At 42.6% G+C, this 13813-nt stretch overlaps 1 protein-coding gene across 3 annotated transcripts in view; it reads left to right on the top strand.

Annotated features, from left to right (window-relative positions):
* The first annotated feature begins 9004 nt into the window (after positions 1 to 9004).
* Positions 9005 to 13813, top strand: part of Cdkl2 (cyclin dependent kinase like 2) — a 30471-nt gene continuing 25662 nt past the window's right edge. For 2 of the 3 annotated variants that reach the window (XM_050150305.1, XM_050150306.1), the window contains exons 1-2: positions 9331 to 9804; positions 12634 to 12832. In XM_050150305.1, the coding sequence (XP_050006262.1) occupies positions 12665 to 12832 (168 nt within the window). In that variant the 5' untranslated portion in view covers positions 9331 to 9804; positions 12634 to 12664. Of the gene's footprint in view, positions 9194 to 9330; positions 9805 to 12633; positions 12833 to 13813 lie in introns of those variants that run through there. The other variant, XM_050150307.1, reaches the window with a different exon arrangement.

Raw genomic sequence — 13813 nt, 5'->3', positions numbered from 1 at the left:
TTCCAGTTGCATTTCATACAGTCTGAATTAGAGAAACAGTTTGAAAAAAACTGCTTTTTGTTACCACATTTGGTATATAAGAAAGCAAAACATACCTAGTTTACAAGTAAAAGAATGTCCCAGCAGACTGAGGAGAATAAAAAAGTGCAAATACACTTTCAGATAGTTGTTGGGAAGGGAGCTCTGGTGATCAGGCTCGTGCACAGCTACTTTGAGGCCAGCTTGGCCTACTTAAAATTAAAGGTGGCACTCACCTTTAATCCCAGCAGAGGTAGGCGGATCTCTGAATTCAAGGCCAGCCTGATCTACAGAGAGTTCCAGGACAGGCTCTAAAGCTACATAGAAATCCTGTCTTATAAAACAATAACAAAGCCCAAAATCTCAACAGGAATAGCAAGTTTGTGAATGTGTGTTAAACAGAATGTGACTATCAATGTTTTAAAATTTTTTGAGATGGGTTTTTCTGTGCATCCCTGGCTGGCCTTGAACTCCGAGATCAGTCTGCCGCTTTCTCCCGAGTGTTGGAATTAAAGGTGTGCACCACCACCGTCTGCAAAAAAAAAAAAAAAAAAAAAAAAAAAAAAAACTTGAAAATAGGCCAAAATATGCAGGAGCAAGTTACTGGGTCTGGGATTTTTATATTTTGGAGACAGGATCTGGAGAACTTAATCAGGCTGATTTCATTCCAAGCTCATGTCATCAAGGGATCCTGTGCCTTGGCCTCCCAGACACTAGCGCTGCTGGTAGTATGCAGGTGTGGATGGTTGGTTTGCCTGGCTTATTTTCAAAATGTTTTTATGGTGTTGGACATTGAGCCTAGACCATTCTCTTACTAGGCAGGTATCTTACTACTCAAGTATATTCAAGTTGGCTTGGGAAATCCTCTTAAATATTAATAAAGATGTAAAAATTATCATGTGAGGATCACTGACAGCACAGCTACCTGGTTTATCCAATAATAAATGGTTCATCCGGGATCAAAATGGGAGAGAATGTAATAGTGACCATCAACGAACGGTCTCTATGACCTGGGTACCAAGTAACGCACGCTTAAGATGGAGTAGTTTCCTTGAGGAAGTCTGGAGGGAGAGTATTTCAAGTGGAAAAACAATGCAGCTGTCCACGTTTCATAGAACAGTTTGGACATTCGTGATGAAGCATCAGTCAAATGTCTAATTTGGCTTTTTATTTAATTTTTTTTTTTATTTTTTGGTTAGGCAGGGTCTCACATTGGTGTCCTGACTGGCCTGGAACTTGCTATTTAGGCCGAATTGGTCTCAAATTCCCTGTGTCTTGAATCGAATTAAAGGTGTGTGCTGTTACTTCTGACTAATTCTAGAATTCTAAAATGCTCTGTAGTGTTTTGCAACCTTTGGATTAGATGAGATCATCTAGGAAGATACAGAAGAGGCCGAACACTAAGCTCCTGCAGCCTCTCCTAATTAAAGGTCAAGTGCAGGTGTTGGAGGCAGAGAACGCTGGGACATTACGTAGGACAAGGACTGGTGTCCTGGGAAAGAATAGGCGGTTGTGCTGAGTGCTGCGGAGAAGTCAGAACGACAAATGCCTTAACTGCAGAGCAGCTGTGTAACAGACCCTAACCAGTTTTCCCTGTCAGGGAGTGGAGGTGCAGCAGCTGCATCTGGCCTCCCCATCTTTTAGGAACAGTTGAATGGAGGGTCTACTAGGTAGGTGTAGGGCAGCTTTGAGATTGCTTTAGAGCATAGCACATGAAGGGCCTTGCTATGTTTTTATGGACCAGGTCTGGGTCCATGAAAGTCTGTCATGAACTCATTGACAGCGAGAAATAAGCCATCTGTAGGGATAGGAGAGGGGCAGGTGATTATGAGTAGCAGGTTATGTGCTCTGGATAACTGGCAGCAGAGGTAGAATATAGTGGCTTGCTAACAGCCATCTCAGTGAAGTGATGGCTGAAGCCTAAGAGGACTGCAAGTAAGAATGGAAACTGATTCTGTCTTCTGAAGTTTAAAAAAGCAATTTAAAAAATGTGTATGGATGTTTGGCTCATATGTCAGTGTGCTACTGTGTGCCTGGTGCCATCAGGCCAAAAGACTGCCCTCTTGGATGCCCCAGAACTGGTTTTACAAACAGATGAGAGCTGCTGTGGGTTCTGGAAGAGCAGTGTACTTAACTGCTGAGCCACCTGTCCGGTCCCCTTTTCTGAAAATGGGCTTGAGAATGGGATTAGAGGCTACAGGAAATTAAAGGGAGGATTATGAGTGAGGCCTGTTACCAGTGGGGAAAAAAACAACTCCACATAGTTTAGTATTTGAGGATTAGATTCCTGAATTAGCACCAATGTCAATATCTTAGTGACTGTCAGTGCAAAAGATAAGCTATGTAGATCTTGGAACAAGTGGTATACAGGATTTTCCCTTTGCAGATCTAACAGCCTTTGGTGTGGGCATGGGTGGGGATCTCAGATCTCAGTATGCAGACTTGGTTGGCTAGGAACTCAGAAATCCTGCCTCTCTACCTCTTTTTTTTTTTTTAATATTTATTTATTATGTATACAATATTCTGTGTGTATGCCCACAGGCCAGAAGACAGGCCAGACCCCATTACAGATGGTTGTGAGCCACCATGTGGTTGCTGGGAATTGAACTCAGGACCTTTGGAAGAGCAGACTATGCTCTTAACCTCTGAGCCATCTCTCCAGCCCCCCTCTCTACCTCTTTGAGTTGCATGCCTGACTTATTGAGACAGGGTCTGTCTTGTAACCCTGGCTCTCCTATAACTGGCCATGTAGACCAGGCTGGCCTAGAACTCAGTCTGCCTGCCTCTGCAGGTGCTGGGTTTAAAGGTGTGTGCCATTATGCTTAGCCCTAAGTTTTTAATAAGTGAAACCATTGTAGATGGAGAGCAGAATTAACTCTTCTTTAGATCAAAGAACCTCAAAATGAGTCACGCTGTTTTTATTTTTCCTTTCCTCTTTTTCTTACTGGACTCATCCACCATTTTCTTTTTTTTTAAAGATTTATTTATTATGTATACAACATTCCTTCCATGTATGCTTGCATACCAGAAGAGGGCACCAGATCTCAGTATAGATGGCTGTGAGCCACCATGTGGTTGCTGGGAATTGAACTCAGGACCTCTGGAAGAACAGTCAGTGCTCTTAACCTCTGAGCCATCTCTCCAGCCCCACCATTTTCTTTTGGTTATTAGAAACAGGGTTTATCCCTGTTAGTCTGGCTGTCCGGGAACTTGCTCTGTAGGTCAGGCTGGCCTTAAACACGAGATTGGCCTGCCTCTGCGTCCTAAGTGCTAAGATTAAAGGTGTGTGCCATCACTGCCTAGCAGCCCTCAAGTTTTTAATAGTGTGTGTTGTGTTCATAGTTATGGTACAGTATACTGTAACAGAGAACCTTCTTTATGTCAAGATATTAGAACCCTTTTGTTCGCTTGATGACTTGAGTAATACCAAAACCTCTCAATAATCAGGTTCTTGGAACTGCAGAGGCCTTGGGGTAAGGGTAGGGAAGCAAGGAATGGCTCGTACGTGCTTGCCTTTGGGTGACAAGATGTATAGTGATGGCAGTTATGAAGTAGTTTAACAGAGATAATTGTCAGTGTGAGGACTGTAAGCTTAAGATTTATAAATTTACTAAAAGTATTTCTGGGGAGATGGGTAATTCTTAGTTTCTTTTTTAATTGAGAGGTAATTTACATGCCTAGCAATCACTTTAAGAATTTTTTTTATTGCACATCAGGGTAGCTTTCAGGAGTCAGCCCCCCTCCCCTGGATCCCAAGGATGCATCTCAAGTCTGTAGGCCTGGTGACAAGTACCTTACCCACCTGAACATCACATTGACTTCTAGTCACCTGGTTTAAAAGTGTACAACTGAGTTCTTGTTGGTTTCACAAGGTTATATAACCATCACTACTGTCTTAAGTTCAGAATATTTTCATCACCTCCCAAAAGAAACCCTATACCCATTAGTGATTATTTCCTTTTCCCAGGTACCTCTAAGTCAGTGGTTCTCAACCTTCCTAATGCTACGACCCTTTAATACAGTTCCTCAGGCTGTGGTGACCCCCAACTATAAAATTATTTATTTCATAACTTTTGCTGCTGTTATGAATAGTAGTGTAAATATCTGATATGCAATCCCTAAAGGGGTTGGAACTCCCAGGTTGAGAACAACTACGGTCTAACTCATGGCTACCATCTTTTGTTCCTGTGGGTCAGCCTATGCTGGACATTTCACATAAAACGGAATCATGAGTAGCATTTTGTGTAGCATCTTCCCTTTATGGTATTTTTATGATTCATCTACACTGTGATATGAATCCACTTCCACTTAATGGTTGAAGAATATTCTATTACAGTGGAACTGCTACAAGCCGCAACATTATACAGTAATTGTTCAGCCGTCTTTTCATGAGCCATGTATCAGGACCAAGGGATCAGGTAAAGGCTCTGGGAATAAAGTGACTGTCCTTTGCTGTAGACTTTGCTGTGCTAGCTCCCTTTCTGTTACATGTTTAGGGATTAATTCCCACACTTCAGAACTATTTAGTGAAAACAGTTTCCCACTGCCAACTCTTGTTCCTCTCTCTAGGTTAAGTGCAGAGATCTGCCTTCTTTATCAGCAGGCATTTGGTCAGAGTCTAGGGTCCAGGCAAAGAGCATCCCATCTGAGATAGTCACGGATCTCCAAGGACAGACTACCTGCTCAAGCTGCTGCTCTGGTTTTACCCCACAACACCCACAATTAGAACAGCTGATAACAGCGTAGCCCGGAACCGATAATTTAGAGGCCTGGGTCTCTGTTTAGAGCAGTTAACTCCAGACCTGCGGCAGTAGTAACTAGTGTCTGGTGTATGTGCTATCCAGTCAAGAACCACCAGCTTCCCCTAGGTTGCCTAGTTACTGGCAGCCTCTATACATATTAGGAGAAAAGGAGTGGCACACTGATTTACGATACAATCCGTGCCCTGTTCATAATTTTACTGAAAGTAAATCTTTTAGCTCTTTTATCTATCACCTAATAATGCAGCATAGCAACTAATCTTCCCCTCTAGAATTTCCTGATTTAATTCCCTTAACTTTCTCCATTAAGTAGTACACTGAATGTGTACTAGCCACTCGTGTGTGTGTGTGTGTGTGTGTGTGTGTGTGTGTGTGTGTGAAAACCCTTAATCTGATTTTCCGTGGGGCAAAAGAATTCTGGCCCTGGAACCTGCTAGGGCTGGAAAATTGCTAGTTTTAAGGATGCATGTGACTGGGAACGTTTGTAATGGGTAGAACGAGGGACAGTGTAGAATGATGTAGTAGAAAGAGCAAAGGAGAATTGATAGAAATGAGAAAGAAGGAAGAAGAATAAAGAAAAAGATGGACGATTCCTGTTGTGAGTAGATTTCCTACCCCTCAGATTTCTAGCCCCTCTTTTGCTGTCTGTGGCATCTTTAATTGAACCCTGAAAGAGAGTCTTAAAGGTGAAAATTTTTAAGTCCCCTAAACTCAACCTTCTTAATGCTGTGATCCTTAAATACAGTTCCTCATGTGGTGACCCCTGGCCATAAAATTTTCATTGCTACTTCATAACTAATTTTGCAACTGCTATGAATTGTAATATAAATGTTTTCTGATGGTCCTAGGTGACCCCTATGAAAGGGATGTGTAACCCCAAAGGGGCCAAGGTCCACAGGTTGAGAACCACTGTTACAGGGAATGAAAATGCTGAACCACATCCTCAGTCTTAACAGATTGGTTTCTCTGCTGATGGACTAGTGGGTTTCCTCTTGGCTGCTGTCAACACCACAAACATTGAAATAGAAGCTTTCCTGTGAATGCAGCTGTTAATTTCTTGGGTGTGTATTGAGAAATAGAACTGCTATGTTGTTACAGTCCTCCACCCATTTACAGCTCTGCTTTGTTGCCATTTCTGGAGGACTGGGCTCCATCTCCACAGTGTTTTCCTTTGAACACTGTCACTAATTCTGATGATTTTTAAGAGCCATTTTATGGCTTTCCTACTGTGAGTGGTTCATGTTAATGGCATTTTTCTTACTGTTCTTTCTTTGAGCTAAAATACACTTTCTGCTTAACTTCAGCTACCCAAAGGAAGCACTATATACTTGACCTTTTTTGTTATTATTATTTTGTGTGCCAGAGTTTGTTATTGCTGGACAATGGCCTTACTGCTGCACTGAGTCCTCACATCTAAATTTTTACCCTTATGGATCAATTATTTTGTGTCATATCCGAGATTTCACAAACAGCTTTATTTTGATTTTTTGTCTCTTATTTGTCCCTGTTAAATTACTCTTGTCCTGTCCACAGTTATAGCCACTCCCTCCAGTTCTTCATTTTCAAATTACCAGCTAGCCATTATAATTTACCTATTGTCTAGTTGGGGACCAGGCTTTCCCCACTGTTCTCTGTTCCTTTGTTTAATCATCTCGTATTACATACCCATGTCTCCATTCTTGCCCTTGAGCTTGTCAAACAGTCAGTTTTCACTGTAAATTCATGGTATCCAGGTTCAGGTGGGCACATTGGTCTTTTTATTCTGGTCATATTTGAGTGACTGTTAGAACTACCTACCTAAAGGAGTTTAAGCTTACAAATTCGTGAGCCTCAGTCTGACCAGTACTTTAGTTACCTTGTTTTGTTTGAGACAGAGTCTCAGTATGTAGCTCTGGCTGGCCTTGAACTTGCTACGTAGCTTAGACTGGGCTACCTGGGATTAAGGTTCTCACTACCGTGTCAGGCTGCCCGAAACCAGGTTTACTAGAAGAATGAACTTCACTAAAGACCTGGACTAGCTAACGTGTGTTGAAATAGGAGCGGCAGGGCTGCGTCCCCGGCACCCGGCCACCTGCATGGCTAGTTTATACCCAGAAATAATTACACGGAAACTGTATTCTTTCAAACACTGTCTGGCCCGGCTAGGTCCAGTTTCTTATTGGCTAGCTCTTACATATTGTTCTAACCCATTTCTAATATTCTGTGTAGCCCATGAGCTGGCTTACCAGAGAGGATCTTAACCTGCGTCTGTCTGGAGTGGGAGCATCATGGCGACTCTTCCTCTAACCTTCTTTCTCCCAGAATTCTCTTCTGTATACTCCGCCTACCTAATTTTCTATCCAATAAAATGGGCCAAGGCAGTTTCTTTATTAATAAGAAACTATTCCCACATCAAACGTGCACGTGTTCTCTCTGCTTATTCTCTGCTCTGATGCACCCTTACACTTGGTATCTCACCACTTCTTCACGTTTTCCCTACCAGTTATTTTACTGTTAAAGAAAACAAAAAATCCCATTTGTTTTTCATAAGCTGTCTCTTCTCTCCAGGAATGGGGTTGACCCAGGATGTAATCTTCCTTCCTTCCCTTCCTGAGAGTGTCTCCCGTAGCCCAGGATGGCCTTGGATTTGACTTGTAGCCAAGGAGGAGCTTGAGTTTGTGATACTCCTGCTCCCCACCTCTGAGGGCTGAGATTACAGGGCTGCCCCACCACCATAACATCTTATAAAATGTGGGGTGTCGATCCCAGGGCTTGTGCTTTCCAGGAAAGCAGTCCATCGCTGAACTGTTCTCCCAGGTTCCAAAGGGACTTGTACTTCCTGAATACCCTCTATCTCCTTTAGTTATTTCCCACTTGCATTGTTTTAAAATGCTTTCTCGGGGCTGGAGAGATGGCTCAGTGGTTAAGAGCATTGCCTGCTCTTCCAAAGGTTCTGGATTCAATTCCTGGCAACCACATGGTGGCTCACAACCATCTGTAATGAGGTCTGGTGCCCTCTTCTGTCCTGCAGACATACACACAGAATATTGTATACATAATAAATAAATATTTTTTAAAAATGCTTTCTCAAGAAGTATCACCTGTTCACTTTTGGCCTTTATCTTTTCTGTTCCCATGGATACCAAAGGGTTATTTCAGTTTCAGGGCCTCTTCGAAGGCCCTGAAAATGTTCCCTTTTGTAAGGCTGGAAAAAAGTAAATATGAGCTTCCTACTCCCAACAAACCTCAGTTTATTCATAAAAATTCATATGAGAGGCTAGAGAGATGGCTCAGTGGCTAAGAGCACTTCCACTCCCGAGGACCCAGGTTTGATTCCCAGCATGCACATGACAGCTCACAAGCTGGCTATAACTCCAGTTCCAGGGCGTCTGACGCCCTCTCCTGACCTCTATGGGCACCAGGCACACTCATGGTGCTCAGACACACATGGAGCCAGAGCACACAAAAAAATATTTTTTTTTTTAAAAAGCTCATGTTTGTTACAGTTTAAAGGAAAGAGATGGGACATATCTTCAGCTTGGTCACAGCTCATGGCTACATTACGACTCATCTCGGGTTGTCCCCAAAAGGCGATTTCCATAACCAGATCCCAGGCTGGTCCTCAAAACTGTAGGTTCGCGAACTAGATTTTAAGCAGCTTGGTGAAGGTAAGTAACTGAGCACTGGGAGATTACTGCAGAACCAACCGAAGAAGAGATTCTAAAAGAATTGTTCTTACACCTTACTAAGCAAGAACGACCCCAGGGTGCTGGCTAGGGCATGCCTGGTATCAGGATACTTCCCTGGTTCCAGCTGCTTTAGAAACCAAATAGGATTACAAATTGTGTGGCTACTGTAAAAGTAAAAATATTTGGTCTTACAGTCTCGGTCCGTTAAAAAACGAGGGAGAGCCCCCGTTTCCCTGCTTCCTGTACGAGTCAGCACACGCAAGATCTTGCCCAGTCACGGTTTATCTGTTCTTCAGGCATAAGGAAGGCAAGTTTTAAGCTTCAGCTTACCCATCCTTTCGTGTCTACTCTAGGCTCTACCCCAAATCATGCCCTAGCATGCTGGCGTCCCCAGAGTCCTTTTTCATGTCAAGGCTGTTCACCAAATATCTTATTTACCTGCCTCTGCTAAACAACCAACTAAGCGCCTCGGTCCACCGCCCGGAACCGAAAGGAAGGAATCGCGACTGGGCGGAACCTCCCTGGGTGGGGCCCGCGCTCCGCCGCGCCCCGGGTGGGTAAGGTGGGCACCTCTCACGGTCTGCTCAGTCCTCCAAAACCGCCACCTTCGCTCGCCTCGTGGCCACTCGAGGAACCAGCGATCCCTTGAGGGCAGAGGCGGTCTGGCCCGAGCGGAAAGGTCCCTACAAACTTAAGCCCGTAGGTGTGGAGACGCGGGCGTCACCTGACCGAACCTGCGGACTCCAGGTGAAGGGGCGGGGCGGGATGGCGCGGAGCCAATCATAGCGCCTGACGACAGCGTTCCACCAATCAGAATCAGGGAGGCTCCGGCGCTCGCGGGGCGGGCCCGGGCGGGTGAGAGCCGCCCCCTTGCAGCTGGGTGGCCAACGCCTTCGCCCAAGGGTTACTTGGTTGGAGCGGTGCTGCTGCCCGGAGCCGAGCGGACCGCAGGGCTGTTGGCAGGCGGTGCCCTCTTTCCCTAGCTCAGTTCTCTGCAGCTCTTGGCCGTGACAGGTGCTTGTGTCCGCGCCTGTCGCGGACGCATTCTGACCCCGGCCCTTCCTCTCTCTGGAGACTGCCTATGGCTGGGGACCGAGTGAGGTCGTTGCCTTGACGACGGCAGCATGCGGCCCGCGGTCCTCGGAAGCGTGAGCTTGCGGAGGGCAGAAGCCAATCTGCCTCCCTACCTGCTTCACCTAGGACCAGTAACTGCGTCCGCAGAGAAAATCCCAATACTGGGATTGCTAGTTTTGCTAGTCAGCATCTTTTAGATCTGCTAGCGAGATGCATATCACCTCCAATTTGTTTCCAAGTTGAAAACCTTTGGCTCTTTCCATGTGAAGGGTTTGGAAGACATAGTAAGTATAATACTTTTTAAAGCCCTGCTATCTCGTTTTTATTTTTATCTATAGAAGATTTCGGTCTGATTTTAACCAAAGAAAATTGGTGGTATTTGAATAGTATGCTTGTATGGCACAGATCCTAGATTACTGTAGTGCCATCGTACCAGGCTCCCTTTTTGTGTGCCACGTGATAGTCATAGATTTAAGAATGGAAGGCAAGAACAAACATAGATTATAAATAACTGAGGAAACAAGGCGTATTTTAGGCCGTGATACTTTTAAGGTATTTGTAGACAGACTCACTTGGACGAGCAAGTGTGCTCAGTGTAGTGTGTCCACATGCGCAGTTGGTTGGGAGAATGAACTTGGAGATTGTATGATACTAGCTCATGATATGTTTCAGAGCTCTGTAGACACGCTTAAAGTAATTTTTATTTTGTTCGCTTTGCATCTCCAAATATCTAGGATGCCAATTACAGTATGATTAAAAACAGTCCAGGCTATAGTTTCCAGCTATTTATATTATTGGCATTACTAACCTAAAACGTGCTCCTTTATAATATATACTTCATGGAAGGCTAAAAACTAAGCATTAGAAGGGTTTTCCAAATATAGACGTTTTACTAAAAAGTAATTAAAATTAAAGAGATTTTAAAATGCCAAATATATGGAAAGCCAGTGCCTGGGACACTGGAAGTAGGTTTTAGTAGAGTCTGATACCCAAACCGAAATAAACTAGTGAAGGGTTTCGGATTTGATGTTCCTGGGGATTGCTTTCATTCCCCCATCACTCTACGTTTGCAGTTTGCAAATCATGGGTGCTGGATGGTGTCGTTCATTGGCAGAAAAAAAAAAACACCTTCTTAGCCTGTTGGAGGCCTGGGTTAATTCTCTCTCTCTCTCTCTCTCTCTCTCTCTCTCTCTCTCTCTCCCTCCCTCCCTCCCTCCCTCCCTCCCTCCCTCCCTTCCTCCCTCATCTCTATCTCATAAAACCTCAAACTGTTAAATATCAAGAGTTGGAAATGTAATATATACTTTGGATTATTGTAATTTCCTAGAATAAAAAAGACAGTGGTTTTTTTTTTTTGTATGTTTGTTGGTTTTCCCTTTGCTCTTCATATGCAGATAGAAAAGGCACTAAAACATCAGCGGTCTTTACAGTTTTAGCTTCAGATCGTCATAGTACTCCATCAGTATTAAGAGGAAAGAATCGTTTTTGTTTCACAAGTTTGGTGTTTTGTATGGTCAGGCTTTAAAAATCCAACTATGAGTCATTTGGATATAAACTTACCTAATGGCTAAGCCCTTTCAAACCCTGTAGAAACCAAAGTAGGATCTGGAGCAATGTTTTTTATTCATGGCTACTGGAATTTAAATTTCAAAAACCAGGCTTAAAAACAAATAAAATTTATCCTGGACATGGTGGCATACTCTTTTAATCCTAGCACTTGTGAGGCAGAGTCAAGTAAATTCTATATAGTATATAGAATATTACTATATTACACCATACTAAGCCCACATTCTACCACTGAGCAACATTTCCAGCCTAAAAATAATGATTTTTTTCTGTATTAAAATGTGCAATATGGAAAAAGTTGATTACTGGATTTTCATCTATTATTGATAAAATAAGAAGATTCCATTTATGATTGACTTTATTCAGAAAATGCCTTATAATGAGATAAAAGAATCCTGGTACAGAATTTAAGTCTAATATAGTAATTTAATCAGTATATAAGAAAAGCAGAGAAGGAACTTGTGACATGGCTCAGAGCTTAAGAGCTCTGGCTGGAACCTGGCGTTGGTGGCCCATACCTTTATCCCAGCACTTATGAGGCAGAGGAAGGCAGAGCTTTATGAGTTCAAGACCAGCCTGGTCTACAAAACGAAACAAAGCCCTGACTGCTCTTCCAAAGACCAGGGCTCAATTCCGAGCATCTCCATGGCAGTTCACTCTACCCGTAATTCCAATTCTAGGGGGTCTGACACCCTCACACAGACACACATGCAAGAAAACACCAGTGCACTAAAAGGAAAAAAAAAAGGAAAAAAGCAGAGAAAATTTATTAAAGATTCAGCCTTGATTCAGTATATGGAAACAGGATTTCTCTTTTTAGCTCTGGCTGTCCTGGAACTTGCTTGTAGACCAGGTTGGCCTCGAACTCACAGAGATTTGCCATTTTCTGCCTCCCAAGTGCTAGGATTAAAGGTGTGCACCACCATGTCCAGTAGTTACCTATTTTTATTTTATTTGTATGAATGTTTTCTCTGCACATACATATGTGCACCAATATGCATGTCTGTGCCTAATGCGTATAGAGGCCAGAAGTGGATGTTGAGTCTTCTGAAGCCAGAGCTATGACTGTGATCCATTGTGGGGGTTTTGGGAACCAAACCCAGGTCCTCTGGGAGAGCAGTACATGTTCTTAATTGCTGAGCTGTCTCCAGTCCCAGAATAAAAATTTTTGATTTTCATGAAAACCAAATTCAGTTGTGCCCTTTCCATCTCTAAGTAAAAAGGATCGTGCTTTGTGAACGTGTTTTGAACAATAGCTTGTTGCTTCACATATTTAAAAATAATTTATTTTTTAATATGAATTTATACAATCTAAAATGTAAGGTTAGTGGTTTTGATTCCTTTGCATTGTTTATTTTAAGTTACATAAACATTTTGAATGCTTAGCTTAGTGTGGGAATGGTAAGAAACTGTGATAGGTTACAGATAGCTGTGAACCTAGTGACTTGCTGTAACAAGGGAAACAATTTCCCAAGAGTGAATTTGCTGGGAGACTGGAGGAAATGGACTCACTTAGCATTGTTAATGCTATCCTTTGGTTTCCACAGCAAGAAAAATTCCTACTGGTTTTAAATTACAATGGAAAAATATGAGAACCTAGGATTGGTTGGAGAAGGGAGCTATGGAATGGTGATGAAGTGTAGGAACAAAGACAGCGGAAGAATTGTGGCTATTAAGAAGTTCTTAGAAAGCGACGATGACAAAATGGTAAAGAAAATCGCTATGCGAGAAATCAAGTTACTAAAGGTAAGTGCATGCATTGAACTGAAGATTATATGTTATTACCTCTGTGTATTTTAATTCTCTGTATTGTTAGGTATGCATAGTTGGCATTTATTGGGATATTTTAATATTATCTTTTGCCAAGCAGTGGTGGCGCATGCCTTTAATCTCAGCACTCGGGAGGCAGAGGCAGGAGGGGCTGGAGAGACGATGTGGCTGGCAGTCATGAGTGCTCACCACTCTTCCAGAGCCCTGCACTGGGTTCCAGCACTCACGTCAGGTGGCTTCAAGCTACCTGTACTTGCAGCCTCAGGAGTGCTAATGTCTTTCTCAGGCCCTCACCAACATGCTCACATACATGAACTACACTCAGACTGAAGCATGAATAAATAATCAGTAAGTAAAAGAAGAAATAATTTACCTGAACATTTGGTTGTTTTCCCTTTCTTATTTATCATCTTCAGTTTTTAGGGTTTCGTTGTCTATTTCCATTTTGTAGTTATGTTATAGTATATAGTTCAGGGTGACTATATCTGTGTATATATTCGAGGCCATCCTGGTCTACAGAGCAAGTTCCAGGACAGGCTTCAAAGCTATAAAGAGAAATCCTGTCTTGAAAAACCAAACAAAAAATAGAAAACAAAAACAAACAAACAACAAAAAAGACTTCAGTCAGTTATGATGGTGCGTGTTTATAGTCCAAGTACATGGGAAGCTCATCCAAGAGGATCAAGGCTACTTGAATCTCTGCTTGAAATCCTTTATTTTCTTTAAAGCAGATTTGTTAGCAAGGAATGCTGTTCATTTTTGTCAGTATGAAAAATATTTTTGTTTTACTTTGTTTTTGAAAAAAATTATCCACAGAAAATAGAATTCTTTGAATTAATTACATTATGTTCAAATTTTGATTCCACTGTTCTGCTGTCTCAGTGTTCCTGTGAAAAGTTAAGTTAGCTGTCTGTTTTATTGCACTTTTAAAAATAAAGATTTATAGCTGAAGACAGA

This window comes from Alexandromys fortis, unplaced genomic scaffold (genome assembly GCF_014885135.2).
Source record: "Alexandromys fortis isolate MF-2015 unplaced genomic scaffold, M_Fortis_MF-2015_v1.1 scaffold_0, whole genome shotgun sequence".
In the NCBI taxonomy this organism is placed as follows: Eukaryota; Metazoa; Chordata; class Mammalia; order Rodentia; family Cricetidae; genus Alexandromys; species Alexandromys fortis.
Note: the sequence above shows the minus strand (reverse complement) of the source record. Positions and strands in the feature narration are given on the sequence as shown.